This window comes from Curcuma longa, chromosome 15, assembly GCF_044706935.1.
Source record: "Curcuma longa cultivar G26 ecotype Majalengka, Jawa Barat chromosome 15, ITB_CL_G26_1.1, whole genome shotgun sequence".
NCBI lineage: Eukaryota > Viridiplantae > Streptophyta > Magnoliopsida > Zingiberales > Zingiberaceae > Curcuma > Curcuma longa.
Window position 1 is genome coordinate 3,058,307 of NC_133875.1, and position 26,910 is coordinate 3,085,216.

The window sequence follows — 26,910 nt, forward strand, 5'->3', positions numbered from 1 at the left end:
ATGTATTTATGATAAATCCCAGTCAGTCTCGACTCAATCCCTGGACTCGGAAGTTTCCCATCGACCACCAGGGTAAATGTGGCCAATTCAGAGTCCAACATCCTTTGATTGCGTTCCCGTCTTCCCATGTATTTATTCACAATATATATGTTTCAATTACCATGTGACGACATTCATTATGACATTCAAATTCTCATCCCGTAACGAATGTTAATGTGTGTCTATTTAATAAAGGTTCACGATCTCCTCTTTTGGTAATGCTTCATTATTAATAAATGTTAATGCATGTTATTATTGATCATTTTTACTGTGCCCTTTTTTTCGAGTCCCTATTTCTGATGTCCAGTGTCATTCGGCTCAAAACCCAACTTTAAAATTGCTCACAACTCCTAACCGAATTCCAACCACTTCTTGATTCCGAGTCCAACTCTTCAGCACCTCTACGTTCCGAATATGAGCTTTAAACACATTAGGTTTCCCGGGCTTAACTTTTTACTAAGCCTGCATATTGAGCCCAACCTCTTCTTTCTTGGGCCCAACTTGACCCGACTAGCTCATATCCCCGTAATCACATATTGTGGAGATACGGGTGAATAAAAATTCAGTTAAATTGAATCGTTAAATGGTTCAATTAATTTGAAAAATTTTATTTTTTTTTAAAAAAATCAATCATAATTGATTCGGTTTTGGTTTGATTTTCATTTTAAAATCTATTATTCAGTTAAATCAAATAATGATTACTCAAATCCGTAAAAAATTAATTGATAAATTGTTAAAATAAATAAACTGGCCAGAATATAAATTTCTAAGTCCGGCGCCGGTAATCAATAAATCTTTTATATTATTTAAAAATTTTGATTAATTCAATTTTTGAATGAATTAATGGATATTTTATCAGTTCGATTTATTTGATTTTTATTAAAAAATTTAATTAATTTAATTAAAAAATTAATTTATTTAATTTTGATTAATTTAATTTAATTCTGATTCAATTTTAATTAAATACCGACAAGCAGAGGTGGGTGTGATTAATTACGTAATCTAACGTCCGCAACAACACCGACGACCTGCTCACGCAATGCAAACGACGGTTGACCAAAAGAGAGCAAATCCATCTCGGATCTGTCTTGTCGTAGTTGATGTACACGTGGCGGATTTACGCCGCCGCGACAACGTCTGGAAGCCAGATCGCCGGCCAAACGACCTGCTTCGTCGACATTGGTTGACCTGGCCACTTGCGTCGTGTCAAACGTCGATTCGAGGGAAAAGAAAGTTCGAGTGAACGTTCGACGCCAAGTCAAAAGGTTCAATCCCGACTAGGAGCATTCAGTTCCTTCTCCACCTGCCCAATTTTCAATACGTGGACCCAAACGTCAACGCCCCGCGTTGACGTTGACTCACGGATTCCATTCAGGATCTAGAAGGCGTGTTTCGTGAAGATGCGTCATTTCACACTGAATATGATTCCCAGAATAGTCTTAGGCTACAAACACAGGGTTCCTTCCCCACTGCAGTCGAGGTGGTCCTCCGACGTGCTCGCATCGAGGATTCGTGTCTTACAAATCAAAGTTCATCAATTGAGGGTAACATTGTTGACGTAGCTCCTCTAACAATTAAGCAGAGTTGTTGAAGTTGACAAGGGTCGAATCTCGACAAAGTCGAGGCAATGTCCTCCTCTGTCATTGCCAACTACAACTTTTCGATTTACCTTCCTCACAGATGATTGTGGGACCAATCGTGTGGGACTGCTGGAGTGACGGATTCCATCTTTTATTAAAATAGAGAGATTGGAAGAAGAAAAGCTCGCGTGCGTAAGAGAGTGGTAAGAACTTGAAAGAGAAAGACAAAAAAAATTAATCTTCACATGTAAAGGAAAAGCACACCTTCATTTACCTTCACGAAATCTTATATAGCCACGGAAGTGAGAAAACCATGTAGACCACTACACAAGCCTTGAGCAAGTTATATGGACTATCACACGAGCGAGGTGCCGCCCACCGGCCAACCACACAAGTAGACAATTGCGCTAGGAGCAACAACCGTTTGTCCATACTACTGCTATTGTCTGATCATTATGGATAATTTCGCTAAAGTCGATTTTGCATCAGGGACTGTTGGATGTTAATATCTGAAAGAACTTGCTCAATCAAGATCCCTCATCGTTCTAGAACCGCTATGGCCCATCACATGAGCAAATCTTTGCGCTAGGAGCAACAATTGTCTATCCATACTGCTGATATTGTTTGGTCATTAATCTGACGTCGTTCTTTAGATGAGGAATTTCACTAGGGTCGATTTTGCATCACCGTTGGATGGTTGAATGTATCCCTCATCATTCTGGAACCACTATGGCTACTCGGATGGAGAAACTTGGGGTTTGATGAGCTTCTGTTGTTGCAAAGAGCATTGGCTGAGACTACGAAGTTTTGATAGGACGACGACCCGATCGGATTCACTCGAGCTGCATCAAACACTAATAAATTTTGAATTATAAAAATAAAATAAAATTAAATTAAAAAAAGTTGTCACAAGCAAAAGCAAAGCGTAAGCGTGCGCGAGGGCGCATCTCCAACTGTGTCCAGCTGCTTACGCCTGCCTGTGAATGTGGTCGGCCCTCCTCATTAACAGCTTTTCTTATTAGATCGATGGACCATTCCAACTTAAGCTACCTAATTCCCTAAATCACGCTCTGTTTCATCGGGGAATTATAGCTGCGAAATCACGTTCCTCTTTAGCTGTCTTGTCTCGCCGGAATATGCTTTCATTATTCGCTTGAAAGACAAAAAAAAATATTGAAGTGCGGCGAGTTTGAGGAAAAGATTGAATTTTTACTATTAATGTTAAGAACGAACACAGGGGATTGACTCCGTTCTACAATTTGATTCATCGATTCTACAGGAAATGGATCGTTTCTGTAATCTGAAGCGCTAAGATCGAGGTTGCTGTTGGCGGCGATGGCTAGTTCGTCGTTATCTTCTGCTGTCGGTGTGGGAGATTGCATCTCGTCGGACCTTACTGTAATCCAGTTGTCGTCGTCGCTTCCCCAGTCGATCGCCGGAGAGGCGCTTCCGGCGAGGCGCCGGAGCCTCTCCTCCGGGCTGTCGAGATGGTACTCTTCTTCTTCGGAGTCCCACATGCTCTGCTCCAGCGTGCTCTTCGGGGATACCCAGATTTGATCTGTTGGAGCGGAGGCGTTTTCCGGCGAGCAACTCGCTTTCTCCACGAACGGGTGCCGCAGCAGCTGCTCCGCCGTCCACCGCTCTGATGCGTCCCTCTTCAAGCACTTCCCCACGAAGTCCCTCGCTTCCGGCGACAGCCACCCGGGGCACTCGGGGACGTCGCCGGTGAACCCGGCTCGGTGAAGCGCTGCCACCGGGTCGGCGACGTCGGGCCACGGCGGCCGCCCCGTCGCCATTTCTATGACCGCGCACCCGAGCGCCCACACGTCTGCGGGCAAGCCCTGCGCCTCCCCGCGCGCCGCCTCCGGCGCCATGTACATCGGCGTCCCCGCCACCGGCGGCACGGCGGTCAGCCGCGCGCACCCGAAGTCCGCAAGCTTCGCGCAGCCTCCGGCGAAGACGAGAACATTCCGGCACTTGACGTCACGGTGCGCGACGCCGGCTGCGTGGAGGTGGGCGAGGCCGCGAAGGAGGTCGCCGGCGTAGGAGCGGATATCCGGCTCTTCGAGGCCGCCGCCACGAGCCTCTATGCGGTCGGAGAGCGAACCGAGAGGAGCATACTCGAGGAAGAGGTTGTAGACCCCGTCGGCGACCTCGAAGCCGAGGTAGGAGACGACGTTGGGGTGGCGCGGAAGGGAGGAGAGGATCCCCTGCTCTCGTTGCAGAGGAGCGGAGAGGGACACGTCGGCATGCTTGACGGCAAATACGACGCCGGAGGGGGACGCCACCGCCGCAGAGACCGTGGCGGTGGAGCCGCGGCCGATGGTCGGGCCTCGACGCCACTCTCCGACGGCCATATTGGGATCAAATGCGGAACTCGGCGGAGTCGATTTGGATCTAGAAAAGGAGCAGAGCCGTTTATATACCAGAGAACGTTGACTTCCTGAGATCTTTGCCGCTGGCGGTCGGCGGAGCGGCGGAAGGACGAGTCATGATCGATCACATGTGGAGACCGCGGCGAGGGTTGACGGCGAAGATAAATAATGGCGCTCCAGCGGAGCACACGGCGCAGCTTTTCTGACCAATTAAAACCGTCCGCGTACGATTTAAGGGTGGGACCCGTTGACTCGCCATAGACCAGCGCAGGAAGTCAGAATTGTCAACGCATGATTGACTTCGCTCTTTGGCATCCGATTTGGATAAGTGTACGGCTGGATATTGGAAGGGCTAAATTATTATTATTTTTAATGTTATTATTTTTTATTATATAATTAATGTTATACCCTTATTAAAATATTACCTTTGCCTAACTTTTCTTCTATTTATATAAAAATACTTATTTTAAAAATATCTTCCATTTATGACAAGTGGATCGAATTTCGATAAAATAAAAGTAATATCTTCTCTGTAGTAGTCAAATTATAATTTTTCGATTTACCTCCTTATAGATAATCGTTTCTCGATTTATCGTGTAATAACAGTTAGATGGTAGATTCCACCTTTTACTGAACTAATTTGACTATAAAATCATAGCAGCTGCTAGCTATTTAAGCTAAACAATTGTAAAATAATGACCAAACGTGATAGTCACGCCCAAATAAGACTATGTATTCGATTAAAATCGAATCAAATTAATCAAAATCAAATAAATCAATTTTTTTTTAAACTAACCGAATTCATCAAATTTTTAAATAGTTTAAACTGAATCGATAAAATATCAATTAATTCAATCAAAAATCAAATTAATGAAAATTTTTAATTTATTATAAAAAAATTATCAATTAATTAAAATTTTATAAATTTATTTACTTACAAATTTATCGATTTTATTCCAAAATTTATTCAATTTAATCAAATAAGTGATTTTAAAATCGAAACAAGAATGCATATTACGAGAACCGCAACCATGTAACCCAATGACCAAATGGAGAAGGGTATGGATAGAGGTGGTTAGCCGATTTAGGGTCTAAAGAAGTGGTTGCACCCAACACAGTGGGAAATTGACTTTGGATGAACAACCCGACAGTTGACTTCCAGCTGGCTCAAAATGATTATTAGGATTGACTTCTTATAGATCTTTAACAAGTCAAACATCCATTTAATTAGAAGGGTACAGTTCCAAATAGTAGAATAACTCAGGCACAAGTGCTCAACTAAAATTTAGGTATAGCCCTACACTTCACATGCCTCTCTGTGGATCTACTGCAGGTCTTCTTCTTCCACAGTTAGGACACTGGCAATTCTAAAGGCAACTACACCAAACAACACTCATCGCATAACCAACCTCACTTAGTGGAATAAAAACTTAATTATTATCGTACATAGTTTGTTACCATCCTTATAAAAGCCATAAATAGAGAAGTAAAAGCTTCAAATATACCTCTGAGTGGAAAGAAGCATCTCAATTGTCACCCTCTGCGAACTGTCTCAATGAATGGTCTCCTCGGCCGCTTCCAGCTCCTCGCGAACCAACTGTGCTCAGTCCAACTATAGTTTATCAGAGGATCTGTCGAATAAGAACACAAAGCATTTCTTTTGTGTTGCTCAAACACACTTTTGGTTATGCCACAACTAAGAAAAAGGATATATTGGTTGAAGGAGACTAGGGATATCACTTGAGATGCATCTGAACGAAACACACTCGCGCTGCAACTACAGATCGAAGGTAGAATTTAAACGAGCGATACATCGTATACGATTTCACACTAGTTTTACATATATATTGGCATTAGGGAGTTCAGTCTCCATCAAATATATCATATACATTATATATATATTGAACAAACTGCAGTGGTCTTTTCTGCCTGTGTTTCGATTGAAGCTGATGTGAGGATTCAGAAACACAATGAAAATTTCTTCTTCTGCAAAACAGGAAAATGTTACGATCAGGAAATCAGAAAAATTATAGCAGTACAATGCGAATGAATGAGCGACCAAGTGTTTTGAAATGTTGATTCCACTTAGAGTTGGTGAATTTTTTTTTTTGATAACTCAGAAACTACCAAAAGATGGAAGAAAGTCCCCTGCATGTGTGAAACAAGCAGGTGTAACATATGCAATATTAATGCTCAGATACTGTCTGGAAATTTACAAGGATAGAATACATCTCAATGTCATACGAATGCGGAGAATGAATGTTCAGAATTGAATTAGTTTGAGGATCATAGACGCCAAAAGGTAAAATTTTTAAAGGTGCAGACCATATTACGATGTAACTTACCCGAAACTTAGCCTCCCTTTGCTGGTCGATATATGCAAGCAGCTCCTCTTGTCTCATCAAAGCTTCATATAGAGCCTGCTCAGACACAATTAATGATGATGAATGTGTATATCAATGCATAATTTGATTGCATGACGCCAAATATAAAATAGAATGCTACATGAATTTGAGAAAATCTCATAGTGCATTAGAATCTAAAAATTAAAGCAGAATACGTGAAGTGAGTTTTAGATGGATGAGGCATAGCATCAGCCCTTTGGATAGATAGATAGGGCATGCCAACAAATTGATTAGGGGTTTGAATTAGTAAGGAAAGTGGATTAGAAATAAAATTCGAATTAGTAATGTAGATTTACATAAAATTCATTGGAGGAATAAGATTCATGGAGATAACCCAAATAATTGGGACAAACATGACTCAATGATGGAGGAGGATGAATTAGAAAGAGAAGAACATTGAACATGTAAGCAAAAGGTGAAACACTGCTGGAGGTTCAAGTACTGGAACAACATATATTCATTAAATAATCAACTTGACTTTCTAAGAAGCATTACCATGCAACATTAGATGGGAAATGTTGGATGACACAGCTTTCTCCAAGAAATTTATTTTGTGCCTAGTGCTTGAATTGAAACCCAAGTACAATTACATTTATTTTGATATGCTAGTTGTGGTAATCCAAAACAAAAGGTATAAACTCACCTTTTTAGTAGAAATGAGCTCAGCTTCTAGTGCATCCACACGGCGAATAGCAGCATCAAGCAATTCCTCTTTTTCGTGAGGCATTTTAGTAGGTTTTGCTTGAAGCTCATCAACCTTTTCCTCCAGTTCTCCCAACCTTTTTAAGACTGATGAAAGCAGATGTACTTCTTTGTAAGCAGGGGAAGGAGAAGGGGGTCGAAATTCCTCTTTAGGCATAGGATCCAGATCAAATTCAGGATGGTAATGATCAAACTCATCCCTTTTATGTTGAAACTTTTTGTTTAGACTAATGACTGAACAGAGCATAGTGTAAAGTGTCATAATGAAGGCAGCAAGCCATGTGATAATTTGAGCTTTTAATCCTTGTGAAGTCTTCCCCCTGTCCAACAATGGGAATCTACCTGGAACAAGCAAGCTACTCTAATTAGCCAAGAATACAGCAAACAGATAGATTCAACAATCATAAAAAGCTAAGAATTTTATATTGTATGGGAAAATAATAAACTACATTAATAAAGAACTTAATTAAACATGTGTTAACTGACCTTAAAGGGAGTTATGCTCAAATTGTAACAAGAAAATGAAAAGAAAGGACTGTTAAAGGGGTAGATCCAGAGTTATTACTATAGTAAGATATAGGTCAAAATATATATATGGAGTTAGGAACCTAATTACAATGTATAACATGTAAAATTAGTTAGCATATTTGCTGAGTGACTGCATATGATGTTAGGGCCCTAATTACATATGTTGTAGAATAGTTTCAGTTAGCATATTCATTGACTAAATCTTTGAAAGGCCCTAGAACAAAATACATAATGTAACAAGCTGAGGTTTTACAACATTTTTAAACTAGCTTGTGACAGATATCTAATCGTAAATAGATGGGGGTCTATTCATAAATATAAACATCACAAGTAACAATGTAAAATGATGTAACATAATATATATATATGCAGAAGGGAGTAGTTAGGGGGATAAATTACAAATATAAAGTTGGCATATTGGATAATCATGTACCTCTGTACTTAATATATAATTCTTATTTTTCATTGTTGAATATAAACATGAGATACTATAACTGTTAAAAATAGTTTTGAGATTAGCATTTAGTTCACTGACCATTAGCTGAATAATGTGTTGAACTAGAATTTTGACTATTCCATCCTACATCTACTGCCTTGTCAACCATCGGGACACAGTCTTCATACTCAGAAGAGACACCAGAGGTGCTACTTGCCTTTCCTGTATTTTTTGCCTGCATATTATTTCAAGGTACTTAATTAATTTGTGCCAACACCAAAAGTTATAGATGATTATTTACAAAGAGGCTAATGCATGATGGCTAATGTTTAAGAAGGCCATTAGTTAAGTAGCAAGTATAGAGCTAGTACAGGAATATCATGGCATTACTGAGGGTATCCCTCCTGACCTAGGACCTCCTATATAGGGTTGTGGATGCATGTACCACTCTTAAACATGCTAGCTATACATTTTTTTTATCAAAGACTCAGAATATAAATTTAATCTAGAGATTTTCAAGGATTTCTTATATACAATATGCCATGACTTGAATAACTAATAACCTAATAGAGAATATTCTGCAGATGTCAACAAGAAAACTAGGACAGAATAGAGATTTTTCTTATGGAGGGATAGATACTAGTTTAATTCTGAGTATATGTACAGTCCCAGAAGTGCTTATCAAGATGCAGAAAACACTTATAAATGCACAATAGTTTGATCCTTTTTGTAACTTAAAGGTTCTCTCACTAAAGCAAACAATAATACCACGTGTGTTGGAAACTGAAAGATAAACCATAAAGCGCTCATAATGGCAACAATAGAAAAAGTCTACCTTTTCCTTTTCTTTTGCAATTCATCAGAGCTATCCTCTCCAATTTACGTTGATTGCAAGTTGTGAGTCAAGTTCAGTGTCAAAACAATATTAAATATACCTTTATCATTTTGAGTGATTAAATTAGATGTATTACTAATACAACCCAAAACCCCAACTAAATCTCAAATTTTCCAGTCACTCTTTCTCTTATTGTTATGTCGTTCTCATTTAATCTACCGCAAATTAGCTAATGTGACTCTTTTACTCCTATCATCAATTATTATGCCTTGCTACCTTCCACCAACAAATTGTTATTCTAACTCCCCTTTAGTCAAATCACGTTAGACTTCAATATTACAAACCTGTGCTCTGAGCTTTTTCCTTATTCCATCACATCACATATCTTATTCTTTTCTAGTTCTCTCAGTGTAAAAATTCTTCATAATAGATTGGCATAAAAATTCTTTATAAAATAACATACTCTCACATCTCGGAAAAATTCATGGAATTCTCTTGCTTGTGGTGTTTAGAAATAAAAGGAATCAGGACCAAGTCAACCTGCAAGAAACTAGAGCTTACCTCTTCGTGAACAGGGGTTAGCGGAGGATTATTAAAATAGTTGCCAGACTTTCTTGGATAAGCAGTGTCTTCAACATCTGAGCCAGACTCTGCAGTAGATGTATCACTTTCTTTTACCTGGAACATAAACCAAAAGGCCTTTAGTAACTGAAAACATGCTGACGAAGATAGGTATTATTTGCAGTTCTTAATTCTTACAAATGGGTATCTTGGCTTAGCATAGGCAATAACCTTCCCCTCACTATTTGAAACAGTTACAATTTGCCTAGCACATTGTGCTTCGCCATGAAGAATCATCTGCTCAAAATCCCAAGTCCTAACCATCAAATAATATTATACAACCTAGCACACCAGCAAAGTGCTAGTGTCTATGCATGTGCTGCCAGTGTACATTTTTAGTGTGTGCTGCCAGTGTACATTTTTAGTGTGTGCATGAGCGTGTGAATAGAAAGATAACAGAAAAGAACCTTTAATATGTCAGGGTCTTTCCATGGACCTCGATCAGATCTAAGGCATCCTCCATGTTCAACACACGCACAGCTACCACCAAGAAATTCTGGCAACTCCCTAGAGAATCCAGAAACCACTTTTCAGAATGAAAGAGAGAGAGAGAGAATCAAAACTGTAAATTAAGATAAACAAGGCTAAGAAATCACAAACAAGGAAAGATACCTCGAATCGATTATGTCAAGCAGCTTGTTCTGGTATTTAGTTCCAAGAACCTAAAGAAAAGTATGCAATTTATATACCCAGGTTTAAACACAAAATGTTACTGTTAGCTGCCACATTGTATCGTTCACTTACATGAATTTTAGAAGTAGTTCTAGGATCAAGGAATGATTTCACAGTATTCCATAATAGCTTAAAACCTGAACCAGCATTAATTATAAACATTTGGCACAATGTCTGCAGCAAATTAACGGTTGTCAAATTGATACCAAAGTTAAAATGAAATATATTGACAAAATGAGAAAGCAGTTGTCAAATAGATTTCTAGGTTAAAATGCAGTATACTAACAAAAATGAGAAAGCTTCCAAAAATATTGGAAAATGAAACTCGAGCATGATATTGTGTGCTGCACAAGCGTGCAAAGAATTTATATACCTCTGGGTAATTATCATTGTCAATTTTTTGCAAACGTATAATCAGATCTCGTGCAGCCTTGGTGAAATTTTTCATACCCTAATGAAATATAACATAAGTATTGACAGGTAAGTTCTCAGTAAACCATAAGTAGGCAACTGGAGTAATATATCATTAATTATGTAAAATATTCAAGCATACCACTCCTTGCACATCTAGAATGGTTGTATTTGAATCAATGTGTCGTTTTGCCGCAATCGAACAAGCTGGAAACCTAATTAAGAAACACCTTTCAAACTCTTTCACGTGATATTTTATGTATCGATCCATAGTTGTCACTAGCATTAGCTTGTTTGCATCAACTTTTCCAAGCCTTTCAATGTAAACAGGTCTGCCCTCTTTATCCACGCCATGATAACCTTGTGGATAGTACTTTAAAACCTCATCTATCTCTGAATAATCAAAATCCTGATGAAGATATTTATATCAAATAACTGTGGTTTTCAACGAACATTCACATACTAATAAACCAAACCAGACCTTCCACCTTAATATTTGTTACACAGCAAAGGCTAAAATATGGGTTGAAGCAAGCAACTCTAGATTACAATTGTACACTATGTCAAGAACATTTTAGATTTGTGTGTCACTTTTTCATCCAATCATAAACAAACAATCAAGGCAGCCTAAGTAGATTCAAATAACTTGGCATATAAATTTACAAATAGGCGCAGTATGGATCGACAAGTATCACCATGTGGATCAGAAAGGTCAACAAAACGTTCCATTATTAGCTATAATATTTGACAGAAAATCTTTGAACTAGAAAATTGGCATTTTGGAGATTACTATAAATCATGAAAGTTCCATGAGGCGGAAAGTGTCATCAGATGAGTTGCTTTTATAGAATTTAATCAATTTTGTAGTTCTGGTAAATTGTCACCTACAATTATCTAAACAACAGACCGCTTTGTTTCATCTTAACGTTAAACATGGGCTTGATTGAGTACTATGGTGAGGATAAATATGGGAGAAGAAAACAATGGTCTTCTTAGAAGAGGGTGAAGGAGAAGAGAGAGTAAGAGAGATTGCAATGTTAATGATTAAACTTGTTTAACTATTGCTAACATAAAATTCACATCTGAATGGCCAATTTAGTTGAAAAGAGAGGAAAATATTTGTGTTGTCTGTCAAGATTCCAATTTCAGATGTCTAGAAGTAATATTGAGCACTTTTGAATAGGAGAAGGAACGTACATATGCTTTTCTGAAGGTATTGACTTTTTAGATTCAAAATTTCAATTCATGAGAATAGATCAATTTGCTCATTACCTCAATAATAGTATCGGCACCAAAATCTTGCCTCCATTTAAGCATTTCTGACCACATGCGCTTCGCTTTCTCAATATCAAATTTCCGTGCTTTCAGAAATCTAAAGGTAAACATGTCATTAGTAAGTAAGAAAATAAAAAAATAACTTCAAAATTAAAAATAAGACAGCAAGTCAGCAAGGAACTACGGATAGAAGAATCAGCACTTCAGCAGCAATAAGATTGGCAGTTTCAAGTTATGGCAAACAATTTTATCTGTATAATGTCACTTCTTGCAGTATAATTAGCACAACACTAACTGAAAGTTTTCAGAAAACACATCAAAATAATGTCAATATCTGAACTTGACAAAGATTTCAGTCTGTTAATTTTACTTATTCTAACTATCAAAATCTCATTTCTTCTAGCCCGAAAATGGTTGAGACATATCATTCTATGCCATGTGTCAAGAAGTCGACAACATCAAGACACCTGCTCTAGCTTGAGACACTACAAAAAACTTGTTGGGAGGCAACCGTAGGAGGCAATTGCATCGGAAAAGGATCACAAAAGCTCAACAGCATAGAAGTAGTGGCTAGCAGAGTGCTCCTAGGAAACAAGGTAATAGGAAACCCTAGCTCAAAAAAATGGCAGACAGGACTAGATACATGTATAGGGGACACAAATAGAGAAAAATAAATTATAGAGAGAATACTCATATATTCTTTACCAGAACATGGCATTTCACATATTTTAGGGATTATTATCAATTACCATATACCCTAGTTCAATTATTGATTGCAAAGAATCTTCCCTTGTTGTATTAGAACTATTTATAAGGATAAGGTAGGTTACCTCAACAACATATGATAATCATCATGCTTCAATGGTAGCAACTCATCCTGAATTAAGGACTGGCGAAATGCATCAACAGCTCGTAGCTCTTCAATGTCTCTAACATCCTCGATTGGAATAGTGCTAGTGAGCTTATCGAGTTTCTTTCTACTCCTTCGCCTCAAAGAATGCCTGAATTTAGTAGATGCGCTTATTGCTCTTTTCTTCAAAGATCCGATTTTTGTCTTCCTCTCATCTTCTGAGTTCTCAACATCTGATTTCTTTTCATGATTGGAGAACCCCTCAAAACCTGCAAGTCCAACATAAATCTGTGATAATGTCTATGTCAAAATACATTTAACCATCGGAAGGAAACTTGTGCATCAAGCATAACAAATTTCATAAGAATCAAAGTATGCAGATATGTATAGATACCAAACTGCATCATATTATAATCTTTTTACCTGATAACGGTGCTTAATTGAGTCTAATTCCAGAAAACACGTCAAGAATGTCAAACTAATTTATCGGCAAAGGATGAGAAAGCAACTAAACCAATTTTCTAACTCCTTGATCCAAGAAGTCAAACCAAATCTAAGTTTTTGACAAAGAGTGTGCAAAATCAACAAGATCTTTGTTACGTTTATAATAAACGAATAAATTGTATCATGACTGGTTAGTGATTGTCTGCTCTTAGTAGCATCTATTTATGTCCTCAGTTGTTGTAATGATGCCCGTAGTGGCCCAGGCAATAAGGGCTTCAATCACAGACCACTATATTAACTGCTGAAAGGTGGGGCAGTCAAACCTTATCTTCAAGTTCATCAAAGTGATAAAATTTTGCATCTAGTAATCATTGAAAGCATCTCAGGCCAAATTGGTGCACTGTATAGCAAATAATTTAAAATTTCAGTTGATCAAGTGCAAATCCATGATGAAACTTATGATTGCCCCTTGCCACCACCAAAAAGGTTCAGAAAGCAGAGTAACTACAAGTTGAAACAGGGGACACTTAACACATGAAGGAGATCAAACAAACAGAAGGGAATGACCAAATGAAGACAATTTCACTTATGGTCGTCAATAACTCCAAATTCAAAATTTGCAGCAGAGGCAGTTAATAAGCTTAATACTATCAGGACCACCGTGCTAGACTAGATATGCAATTCTTCACTTCAAGGAAGTAGAAGCTCAGTTAATTATTTTAAATTTATTTGAAGAGGAAAACACATATTATTCTATCTTTTAGAGGAAATCCAATGGACCTCATGTTTTCCCCCTTCTGTTCATGTTTCTGGCTATACCAATTCCGCGACAACAAGAACTTAGCTATACAAGTTTAGAAGAAGAAAATAGGAAAAACAACAAATTTACGAGCTAAAAAAGGGGGAAATTTAACAAAAGTGTTTCTCTTAAAAATCACTATAACCAAAATTTATGCTAACAACTACTTACAAGGCCTCGCGAATCGGTCAAGTGGCCCTGACATATCCACCAGTCTGAAAAAAAAAGGCAATCAAAAAGCTGAACAACAACAAAGGGAGTACACTCACAAACGTCAAACTACCAGAAACCCTAGAAAGAAGAACAAGTACCCAAGCAGGTCCGAACAGTCAAAAGAAACAGCCCCGATCGAAAATCTCTCCTCCCTCCCTCTATCAGTACGCGCAGTAAGAATCGGAGGTCGAGGAGAGCGTCGGGGCGTCTGGACGGCCGGCCGTGGAACGGAGCTCCTTCCGCGGATTATCGAACTTTGCAAGCTGATCCGCTTCTTCTTCTGTTCCGTGTGGTTGCTTCTTTCTGTGCGAAAGAAAAACCAAATGGAGAAGAAAAAAGACGTTTTAAATAAAAATAAAAATAAAAATTTATCGAGAGAGAGAGAGAGAGAGAGAGACGTTGAACAGGTTTGAGGAGCGCGTCGGTGGAATGTTCCCCGCCGAACATGAACGAGTCTTCTCATTAGTCGGAGTATGTGGGACCCATCTCAACGAGAGTGGGCACAACGTGTGTAGGTGAGGATAATTCAATGGTAGGGACTCGAATTCTGTATCGTGATTGAAAAGAGACATAAAATCCTTGATGAGAATTAATTCTCCAGATAAAATGATCGGCCAACTTTTTTTTTCACCCACAATTTATCTGATTTTCCAAAATAGTCCTCTATACTAAATTAGAGAAAATAATATATATATATATATATATATATATATTAATGCTATGCTGCGCGACCCGTGCACGACATCCGTGATCTACTGTCATTGCCGCCACCCTCGCCATGTCGTTCGACAATTGCCGACCATCGTCTCGGACGCGATCGATGCATCACTCATCAGCGCTCCGTCCGACGTCGAATTTTGACTGGATAGTGACCGAAATATAACGAATTCAGGCCCGATCACGGTCGGTAGTGGCGTGCACCACTGTCGACCGCGATCGGCCCGGATTCTAGCCGAATCGCGATCGTCAGATGATAGAGGACGGGTCGGCGTTGGCCACTGTCGATTGCGTGATTTTACTGTTTCCGATCGAATTACGTCGGATTTCGACTACTATTCATTCGGAATCCGACGCCGGACGGAGCACCGGCGAGAGGCGTATCGATCGCGCCCGAGACGATGGCCGGCGATAATCAGACGACACGGCAAGAGCGATGGTAACGACGATAGGTCGGCGATGTTGCGTACGGATTACGTAGAAGGAGTCGCACAGCATAGCATTTCTCATTCATATAGTCCACTATATATATATATATATATATATATATATCAAAAAATGTCTACATCCAAAAGTAATTAAACTATTAGGCCATTATTTTTATTTGTTTTTGTTTATTAACTTAATAAGTGTTAAGAGAAGAAGACATTCACGAGAAGAATTTTCAAATGTAGGGGGGCAGTTTAGAGTAATTTTAGTATTTTTATAAATAATTTTAATATTTAATTTGATAAAAAATTTATTTATATTTATTCAATAAAAAAATTAAATAATTCATTAAATTAACTGAATAACTTTGAATAGATATATTTAACTTATTAATTTTTATAAACTAATATAAAATTTACTGATCAGTCAAATATTTTTTTAAAAAATAGAAGTTTTAAATAATCAAATTGAAGGTACTTTATTAAAAAAAAAGAGAGAGATATATATAGATGAAAAGTAGTGGTGGAGTAGAATAAAAGCTAAGATTTTAGCTGAAATTTAGACATATTTTTAAATTAAATAAAAGGTGATTCATCATAATATCTAACTTTCATATTTATTAAAAGAATAAAAAAGAAAAATTGATGGTGAAGAATTAATGATTTGTTTAGTGGATGCCAATCGTAAAAGTAGGAAATTGATTAGAGGGCAGTGGGGCGTTGGGCCCCGCACACATTTAAGTGGGTTGAAGTTCGCTATCGGGGATTTGATTCCTCTTCTTAATTAACGAGCGGCGAGGAGAATCCGACCCGTAAAGCTTCTCGATCACAGCAAAAAATGAAATCCGCTGCTCTTCTAAATCTTCTATCGTAATTAATTCAACTATATTCTAAGAGGTAAAATTGTATTTCAAAACCCCTTAAAAGATTTTAGAATCTGCTATTTTTTGCAAATCTATTTTGTTGTAACCAACTCAGCTATGTTCTGAGGGTAAAATTGTATTTCAAAACCCCTTAAAAGATTTTTTGGAGACACAGTACCACTATGTTGATAAGAACCTACGGCTGAAACAGCACCTCACTCAACAGTTACATGTTGTTAAGAGGACTCAAAACCTGACATCTCAAGCAACACATCTCTATATTTACCATTTGAAATAAAACACTTCGACCATAATACACGCAAAAAGTGTTTGAGGTACGATTGAATTGATTATTATGAGACAGATTTATTAAAGTGAACAAGAATCGAATCTCGATAAAATTTAAATAATATTTTTTTAATAATGATTAATTATAATTTTTTAATTTATTTTTTTATAGATAATCGTAATATAGATCGCATGAGACCGCTCATCTTTTACTGAAGTAATATACAAAACGATAAGCATTCGTGGATATTTGGACAAGACGAACTCCACGCGGTATCATTGGGGCTGTTAGCTGTTGTTCTAAGTTAATTAATATTTTTATTATATTTATATTATAAAAATATTTTGAAATCCATAAATTTTACCGACGTCTCTAAATTAATTTTTTTTATGATTTTCAATATGTCACATCAAAAATATACAAATCTATAACTCTCTCTACTATATATAAAAAAATTCTTTATAATTCTTCTTTATGAGTCCTATATTATTAAATCACACATCTTTAATTGACCCCATCCACGTTACTAAAAAATAATTTTAAAATTTCATTACCATTCTTAAAATAATACCTCAAATCTTACATCCACGATAGTTCGAATTTTTTTTTCAACTTTTTTTATTTCATAAATCTCTTTAAAACCTTGGTTATGTGATTACCAAGTAATCACATAACCAAGGCTATAGGGAATAAAACATAACCAATGTTGTTTGGTTGAATCCTAGGTAATGAAACAAAACCTTATTTGTTTGAAGGTTTTAATACATTACTTACTTTTACATTTACTATATTATCCCTAGTTCAATTATAATCATTTTTTACAACTAAATTAATTTGATATTTAATTATTTTTAAATTTAAATTATTAATTATAATATTAATAATATATTATATATAAATTTTAAAAATTTAAATTATCTTAAGAGAGGTTCTAACAAATAGGAATATGTTCTAACAAATAGGAATAAATATTTGAGCAAAATTGAATCAACATTAATAAACGTATTTAAATATTTATATTTTGTTAATTGTAATTAGAAGTGTTATAGATTAAAGGTAATTTTTAGTAAAAAATAATTAGGATTGTCTTCGTTAATTTTAACTATTAAAATTATATTTTCAATAACTGTATAAATTTTATTTATTAATTATTAGATAATTTAATTAATTATTCATATTCTAGTGCTCAATCGGCGAGGCTGCTCTTCCACGTCGCTTTCGCTCGACGTATCAGCCTCGTTGCCATCCTCCTCCTCGCCCGGCCGTGTATCGTGGCCGCTCAGAGACCGGAGACGGAGCAGGCCCTTCATCGAACCGTAACCGTCGACGCCCCATTCCTCCTTGACCAGGTCGGTGAGGCCCTCCCGCGTCGGGGAGAGCTCGGGAGTCGGGAGGACCGCCGCGTGACGGGGCATGGCGAGACTAGCGGGGCGATCCCGCCAGATTTCTTCGCGCGGATGAGGAATGAAGTCGTATTCCGGGGGGCGAAAGGGGCGGAGCGAACGAACTTCTTCTTCGAGTAGAACCGGCGCGCCTCCGGTAGCCGCCGCCGCCTCCCTGCGGTGACCCACTAACTTCTCAGCCTTCCAGTTCATCACGCGACCGGGCATGGCTCCGCCGGGGGCAGCGAAGGGCGGAGGTAGCCGGCAGGAACTGGTTTAAGAAATCTACTGCCGCCGCTAGGTTTCGAAGCAAGCGATTGAGTAATTTAAGAAATCCGCCGCCGCTAGGTTTCGAAGGGCGAAGGGCGAAGGGCGGAGGTAGCCGGAGGTAACCGAAATTGAAGCAAGCGATTGAGTAATTTAAGAAATCCGCCGCCGCCGCTAGGTTTCGCTCGCAGGGAATCGCCGTCGCCGCCGCTAGGTTTCGCTCGCCAGGGAGAGGAGTCGCTCACTAAGTTTCGCACGCGCAGGATGAGAGGGTTACGCGGGGTAATAAGGTAAAGGAAATTTACTTAACCCCGGAATCCAGGAAAACCTACGTTTTCCTTGGTTATGTGATTCCGGGTTGCATTACCTTTTTGATGACGTATGCTGACGTGTCAGGCATAAAAGATTACCCCGGAATCATTGAATACCTAAACCAAACACAGTTTTTGTTGATAACATTGGATGGATAACCGGGGTAATCACAGATTACCCCTAACCAAACGCACCCTAAAGGTATATGCCCTACGATTAAAAAACTATTGTAATATATATATATATATATATTTTCAACCCCCATTATCCTTTTATCACGCATCACTTATAATTATTATTATTATTATACACATCAATAATAATAATAATAATAATAATAATAATAATAATATAATATAAATAAGTTACATGCAATTACTTCTATTTCATAAAGTTGTCTTATATTTTAATTTCATTATATTTTTTTAATTTTTAAGTTAGTTAAATAATCATGAAAAAAAGCAATTATCTAACAAATAATACCTGCGATTACAATTAAATTGACTAAATCCTAAAATAAAATGAGGTTGGATAGATTGACTTGATCAAAGTCAATTGAAAAATAATAATAGGATGGAGTCAGCGGGCTAACTTTGGTCAACAAAGGTGACAAAGTAGTGATTCATTTTGTTGAAATAGTACATTGATTTCTGAAGTAGTCAAATTGTTTTTAAATTATATATATACTGCGAGTTTTGTTACCTACTCATTCATCCACGTCGTGAGTACTCCATGAACATTTATTATTATTATTATTATTATTTATTTTTCACTGCCTCTGATTTAAATATTAAACTTTAAAAAAATTAACATTAGTTGGCGTTTAATTGAGAGTTATCGTTGATAACCTTGATTGTCAATTCAAGGTTCTCATTAGCTGCAAAGTGGATTGCAGGTACCTTATTATGAGATTGACCTTTGAGAGATGTAGCTGAGCAAAGTAAACCTGATCCACTCTCTTGGTGATCCTAACAACTTGAACCTGAAACAAGGAATATCTTCTTATTCATATGGTTCCAAACAAACAGAGCTTACAACTACCATTATCAAAATTGATCGATCAAATAAATAGTCCATGGAATGTTACAGTATGTTCTATGAAGACCTCCTAGGGTAACTTTTCATACTCACAGAAAAGATGAAGGCTTTCAAATTACCTCCCACCCCAGCTCTTCAATCATCACTTTGGCTACTTAGTTGGTCTTGCCTGACAAACAAACATAGATCAGGCATTCTTCTATTAGAAGATACCAAATAATAATGATGAGAATAATGGTTAACAGAAGTATGCAATCTTACTATTGGAACATTCAGAATTGCAGCCATCGACAACAAACTTGGCATTTGCACTGAATATGAAGAAAGTCGGATCACTTTTGTGGAAGAAAAGACTAGCAGCTGTACACAGCAAAGATGGAAAAACATACGAACAACAATAGGAAGCAGAAGACCACTTCCAGTTCCATCACGCATCTTTATCATAAAACCGTCTGACTCACTTATAACCTGAACTGCCTGTATGAGACAAATATCATGTGATCTATTAATCTTACAGTAAATCAGAAGACTACATGATGATCACCATATAACGTAAAAGAAATTAACTTCCCCAACATCTATGGTTTATTGCAAAAAATATAACCTATGACTAGTTTCATCACAACCAAAACAAGATTGCAGGTGGCCATTTAACTACAAATACCCCATTCTTTCTGAAAAAATCCATATCAGCAGGTCATTCACTCTCTTTCTTCTCAGATCAGATGGTCAATTATAACACAAACCTGCAATTGCAGGGTGAGGAGCATAATCTGATAATTTCCCTCCTTGAGGTTTCTGTGAAACATCCATCTTAAACATCTTCCAATCATAAAACAATCTAGACACTTCTAATTGGAACTGCTTGTACAAGACAAATATCATGTAATCTATGGATCGTTTAGTAAATCAGAAGACTACATGATGATTATTATATCAATGTAAAAGAAATCAACTTTGCCAACATGTATGATTTACAGTAAAAAATATAACCTATGACTAGTTTCATCACAACCAAAACAAGATTGCAGGTGGTCTTCTCACTTCTAATACCCTATTCTTTCTGAAAAAGCATATCAGCAGGTCATCCACTCTCTTTCTCCTCAGTTCAGATGGTTGATTATAACGTGAACCTATAAAAGCTTAGATTTGAGGCCCAACTGAAGCTAACACATTAAAAGTGAACAAGAGACTTGTAGAATTGAATTATTAGATTAACATAGAGATGGTCTACAGTCACTATGGTAATTGTTATGTTGAGAGAAAATGTAAAAAAAAAAAATACAACTTATACATTCAAAAAATTATGCCAAGCCTAAAACATCAGAAAGGATCATAGATTCAAAGACATTACCAGCTTCAATCAAAGCGGAGTTTACATAGTCCTCACTTGCGACAACCCGCTTTAGATGAGAGAATTGAACTTATAGAGCTCCTCTAATAGTCCACAATTCACATGGCGAGACTAAATTGGGGAGCTTCAAGTTGACTCGACATTTCTCAAGTATAAATTCAATATCAAACAATTCTTACAAAAACTATATAAGAGTTCCTCAAAATGTATAACTTGGATCAACATCTCTAAAATCCACGATCAATGCAGAGAGCAATGAGCAACTTTGATAGCCCAGATTTCACGCAGAAAATTCTATTCTCATCTATTTGTCAAAAGGTTGCCGATTTCGAGCAGATCCAGATAACCACAAAGAAGAAACTAAACAAATCAGCGGAATCTCTATAGATCACCAGATAAAACAGCGCAAAGATCAAAGACTTTATACCCCGTGAACGCGAAAAACTCCGCGCCTCACAAGAATCTGCTTAATCCCAAGACCATAACAGAAACACAAATAATGAAAGCCGACCCCGACCCTTCTTCTTCCTCCTAATTGTTTAGCCCATTTAGAGGAGGGCAGTATTGCCGCATAGGCCGTAAATACGCCGTGCGACACAGCTTGCGCGTCCGTCCACCGACGGCCGCCGGATCAGGCCCGATCGACGTGCCACTCGTCGGCGCGTTAGCCGACGTCGGATTATGGCCGGATTGTGGCCGGAATCCGACTAATTCGGCCGGAAACCACCGAATCCAGCGCACGACCATTAGCTGCCAAATCGCGGCCGATTCATGACCAAATCGCGGTCGGAGACTGGCTGAGGAAGGACCGCCGTCACGCGGTCACTGCCGAGCGTGATTCCGGCCAAATTGTGTCGGATTCCGACCACAATCAAGCCGGAATCTGATGCCGATCGACGCGCCGGCGAGTGGCGCATCGATCTGGCCCGGTCCGACGGGCGACGGTGGCTGGACGGTGCGGTGAGGGCTGCGGCAGCGGCGGGGATGGGGGGTGGAGCACTGTATATTTTCAATTTTGGACGGTCAGATGCGACGTGTGATTGGTGGTGAACGGTGAATTCGAAGTTGCGCATAGGCGCGCAAGAAACAGGCTCGCAGATTATCATTTTCGAATACGAATATACCCTCACAATCTTCCCAAAATTGCAATTTTACTCACAATCTTCCCAAAATTGCAATTTTACTCCGCACCAAGCTTGCTGTTAGAGAAGTGTAATAGGGGCTTTTTGGTCATTTTCTGTAGACACTTATATTGAAACCAATTAGACATTAAAATTAAGCTAGACCTAACACGATCAATGATCAATCTAATTGTTCCTATTTGGGTTCGCCTCCAGATAATTCATCGGACACTTGACTTCTGTGTTGATGGAGTCGCTCAGAACTCATGTGTAGCTGAGCTAAAACAGCGGACCTGCAAGGCTTTGAAGAGAATAAAGAGGATTAGAATAGAGGCCAAGAGTGACTTAGCTCAACTACTATAACGCCCAAGTTAGTCCACCGTTTGAAGATGAGGAAGAAGAATGAGAGGAAAAAGTGGATGCAAATAATGGTCAATGTGTATGCATATGCGAAAGTGGATTCCTTTTATATACAGTCATCAAAGGGAATGTCACATACATGATAAGGAGAATATCTCATCATTATAAAGAAGGGTCTCATCATCCATACCCAATACGGTAGAAGATCATACTATATTAATAATGTATTTAGTTACCCGTTGTTTTGTGTACTATGTTATCCCACATGTTTTTCGTCTATATGTCGTTCAGGTGCCTATCGAGGGGGTTGAATGAGTCGAGTATGAAGCCAGTTAGGCATAGAGCTAGTCAAGCAGTCGCTCCCCCTTCTTCCGTCTGATGTATTATTTTCATCAAGATAGACTTGAATTTTCTTGATCAGGATATATCAACCTATAAACAATTTATCATTTATCATTTATCATATTAACAATATACATAAAAATATCTTAATTTTCAAAAAACAATTTGAATTAACTTCAAAAACTCTAAATCTCAAAATCAAGTCAATCCAAATCCATCTCCAATCCTAATTCGATATTTTTAAGATCAATTTGGATAGAATTGGTGAGTGACATTCCTAATAACTAAGACTAATGACTACAACTTATAACAATTACAAAATAACCGCTATAACATAAAATAATTAATACAATATTATTATAATAATTATAATAACTACTCAATGCTTTTACAATTATTTATAATTATTTTAATTAATTTAAAATGAGTTTAAAAAAATTTATTTGTATTAAATTGATAAAAAATATTTTAATATAATATTTTTTAAATTTTAAAATTCAAAATTTTAAATTTTAAAAATTCAAAGCTTGGTATATCAACTTCATAGCTAATCTAATTAGTTCGGTACTTATTATAATTAATTTAAAATAATTTTGATCAATTTAAAATTTAATAATTTTGATAAATTAATAAAAAAATATTGTAATATAATAATATTTTTATATATAATAATTTTAATTAAAATAAAATAATTAATTCTACAATAACTACTATACGATACAATAACAACCAAGTAACTGTTAGAGCATCCGCAACGCGGTGTTAATCACTCGTTAATAGCGAACATGGAGGAGCGAGGGAAGTACGTGGAGGAGTGAGGGAGGAGTGAGAGAGGAGCTACGTATTGAATGCGTTCAGAGTTCTGAACACATTAATAGGTGGGCCCGTGTGTTTTTTTATTTTTTTAATGTTAACGCGTTCGACAGAGAAAAAAAGTTCTGAGTTCTGAGTGATGGTCAACCATTTTTTCTCAGAGTTCTGAGTGGTAGTCGACCACTGGTCGACCACCACTGGTCGACCACCACTGATCGATCAAGTGATAGTGGACCCAGTAGATCCATATTATAACGCGTTATAACGTCACGAAAGTTGCGGATGCTCTTATAATAATATTTGAAATAAAAATTAAAATAGTTGATAGAGTACTTTTTTATTAAAAAAAAAGAGAGATTATTTTAATAATTTGCATAATGAAAGGAGTTGTGTTCATCCTTTCTTTATTTTATAACCAGTGATTACAGAAACAGAGACCCGTTTACTTCTACTCCTCCCTCTTCCATTCCTCTTCTTCTCTTCTTCTACTCTCTTCCTCTTCCCTCCTCTCTCTTCTAGCTTCCTCTTCTTCCCTTCTCTCTTCCTCTTCCTCCCTCTCTCTTCTAGCTTCTTCCTCTTCCTCTGCCTTTCTCTTCTCCTCTTCTCTCTCTTTCCTTCTCTCTTCCTCTCTTCTTCTCTCCTTTTCTTCTTCCTCCTTCCTTCTCCTCTCTTCTTCTTCTTCTTCCTCCCTTCTTCTCTCTTCTTCCTCTTCCTTTCTTCTCCTCGCTTCTTCCTCTTCTGTCTTCTTTGCTTCCTCCTCCTCTCTTCTTCGAGCCGCCTCCTCCTTCCTCTTCCTCGCTTCCTCCTCTTCCCTCCTCTTTGCTTCCTCTTCTCTTTCCCTCTCCGCCTCTTCTCTCCTCCTCGCCTCCTCTCGCTCCTCTCTCTTCCTCGCTTCCTCTTCCTCCCTTTCCATCGCCGCCTCCATCTCCTCCGCGCACGACGTGCACGGGAGCATGACCGCCTCGCCCTGAGCTGCCAACAAGCCCTCGGCCACGCTCGAATTCACGTTGAACGCCGCCGCCAGCACGTCGGCGTCGATCGCCTGCAGCACCGATCTCTTGCCCGCCAGGAACTGCGGGTGGTTGTTCGTCGTCGCGCTGCTGAATCCCACGAATGCCAAGGTCTCGTTGTTGAACGAGATCTGCGACATCGGGTGGAATCGCGGCACCACGAACACGCTCCCTTCCTCCACCTTAAACTTCGCCCTCTGGCATTTGGCGGCGGCAGCGCCCCTAATCTTCTTCCCAGATGCATCGCTAGGGCACACCAGTTGCACCATGCCTCGCCCTCGTATCACGATGGCGATCTCCGACGCCCTAGGGTTCCAGTGCGGCCCCATCATCGAGCCCTTCAAAATGTCATCAGCAAATCAACACGAGTCGAGATTTTCCGAAGTTTGACAAGCATAATCGCTCACCCTCGTCAAATTGACCATGAATGGGGCTAAATGGGAACCCTTGAGAGCTTTGAGTTCCTTGTGTGTCAACGCGATGCTCCATCCATTGGCGTTTTTCACATCCGGTTTAACCTTGAAGAAATTGAATGCCTTGCTTTCGCTCTTCTTCTTTTTCTTCTTGTTCACCAAATCAGGTATTCCTCTGACGCCAAAAAGAGCTTCGATGATTTCTTCCTTCCAGTTTGGCTCCTCCGTCTTATTCCTTCGAGCAAAGTTCACGATCGGAGAAGATGCCGGAGCAGATTTGATGCGTCGAATTGTTTCCGCCGAAACCTTGCACATCCATCACAGAAATCAATCATTCAGATGTCAAATTCAGGTATGCCTTGTGACAGATTCAAATTAAGATACCCCAAAACCCATCTGGAGAATGTTGTCATCGAATCCTCGAACTAAATCGCTGATATTCGAGTAAACTCCTGCAGAAAGCCCCTGCAACCAAGAAGCCATCAGCGCTGTCAACTATGCAAAGAGATCGATCTCTGAACCTACCAAGGGATTGCAATGATCAACCTCCACAGTGCCAAAGATTGCATGAATTCTGAGCCGCTCTCTCGCTGGATCAGGGTGGCTTTTCACATAGAAGGTCGTACCTTGCTCGAGCCTGTAAACGTCACCGCGAACGACTCCAACCTCTTCTTCACTGCCGTCGCCGATGAAGGTCACCGTTCCTCTACCTGCACACTAAAGCTTCATGAACCGCGCATATGTGCAGAGAGAAACCAAAACAATGAAGAGACTGATAAATACCAGTGTGGACATAGAAGACCATGTCTGTGTGGAGGAGCACAGGGAGGAAGATCGAACCAGGCTCCATGGTGATGAACTGAAGGTGGTAAGCGCCCCTGTAGCCGTCATGCACGTCGACGGCCGTGATCATCCCCGACGCCGTCAGCGCCAGGGTTCTCCTGCTCTCTTTGGTCACCACCGGAGTAAATTGTTGCGCATGATGGACGTCGTCTCCATTTGTGGCCGTCGCGAGGGCACACAGAAGGGCGGCCAGTCCGACCACAACCAGAGCTTTCAAAGTCACCAACATTTCCTTGCCGATCTCTGTGATCTCGGCGGTAAGGGATATGTGGAGGGATTGGAAGAACAGAGAGGCATAAGAATGGTGGTCGATGAGAAGAAGGAAACCTGGGACATGCGTAGGTCTCGTGAGGCGGCGACGTGCATGGACGCCACGTCGCGAGTCCAGGCCTGGTCGGGTGACTCGTCCTCGCAGCAGGTGGACGACGCTTGTGTGTGGCTGGTCGGAGGCGATTCTGTCGTCGAGTAATTGATTGGGCCGGTCCGATGGGCCCATTTTCCTCCAGTCCTTGATGAGGTAAGCCCATGGGCTATTTAATAGAAATTGGCTTAAAGTAATTCCGTTCGTGGACTGAGAAATATCTAAAATTCCTTTATTAATTAAATATATAATATCTAAAATAAATAAATTAAAGGTAAAAATTAGAAAGACACGTTTTATTTTTTGAACAATGGTATCATTTTTCTTATTTTTATTAAGGAGACTCTAATTTTTTAAAGTATTAAAATGATATTTTATCTTGTTTATTTTAAAACTAGTTTTGTTCTAATATTTTTAATGATAGCTTTAGTTAAAATTACTCCATTTTAAAGTTAAAATTGCTCATACTTATTAAAATTATTACACATAACACACTATTAGATCAAATTATTTTTTAAAATTTAGTGTTATTGTATTAATTATGATTTATAATGGTTATAATATTATGTTATATTAATTAGTCTTGTAATTACTATAATTTAACAATTATGATCATGTAGTTGTTGTTATGAATAATATAAAAATATTGATATTCAAATTTGAACTAAACATATATATGATATTTGAATTCGATTTGAAGCTCGAAAATATCAATAATTTTGGCTCGAGTTTGTTTCGTATATGATTCAAGCTCGAGTTCGATTCGAATTATTCGAAACTTAATTCGAGTATAATCAAACTTTAGTTCGAAA

At 38.5% G+C, this 26,910-nt stretch overlaps 3 protein-coding genes across 3 annotated transcripts; all 3 read right to left on the bottom strand.

The window, feature by feature from the left end:
- Positions 1–2,764: 2,764 nt before the first annotated feature.
- Positions 2,765–3,987, bottom strand: LOC141846712 (mitogen-activated protein kinase kinase kinase 18-like). Its single transcript, XM_074734750.1, has one exon. It carries the CDS (start codon positions 3,974–3,976, stop codon positions 2,765–2,767), a length of 1,212 nt encoding a protein of 403 aa, XP_074590851.1. The 5' UTR covers positions 3,977–3,987.
- Positions 3,988–5,746: 1,759 nt separating this feature from the next.
- On the bottom strand, positions 5,747–14,493 carry LOC141846713 (phosphatidylinositol/phosphatidylcholine transfer protein SFH6-like). The gene is made up of 15 exons (XM_074734751.1): positions 14,284–14,493; positions 14,144–14,187; positions 12,710–12,998; positions 11,877–11,976; positions 10,747–11,013; positions 10,567–10,644; positions 10,266–10,367; positions 10,134–10,183; positions 9,929–10,028; positions 9,660–9,758; positions 9,462–9,578; positions 8,165–8,300; positions 7,043–7,443; positions 6,340–6,414; positions 5,747–5,980 (listed from the first exon to the last, which is right to left on the bottom strand). The coding sequence occupies exons 2-15, from the start codon at positions 14,175–14,177 to the stop codon at positions 5,954–5,956; spliced, it is 1,875 nt and encodes a 624-aa protein (XP_074590852.1). The 5' UTR covers positions 14,178–14,187; positions 14,284–14,493; the 3' UTR covers positions 5,747–5,953.
- A 9,426-nt stretch (positions 14,494–23,919) lies between these two features.
- Positions 23,920–26,157, bottom strand: LOC141846677 (vicilin-like seed storage protein At2g18540). The gene is made up of 5 exons (XM_074734714.1): positions 25,678–26,157; positions 25,420–25,604; positions 25,279–25,359; positions 24,889–25,200; positions 23,920–24,819 (listed from the first exon to the last, which is right to left on the bottom strand). Exons 1-5 carry the CDS (start codon positions 25,964–25,966, stop codon positions 23,920–23,922), a joined length of 1,767 nt encoding a protein of 588 aa, XP_074590815.1. The 5' UTR covers positions 25,967–26,157.
- Between the last annotated feature and the right edge of the window lie 753 nt (positions 26,158–26,910).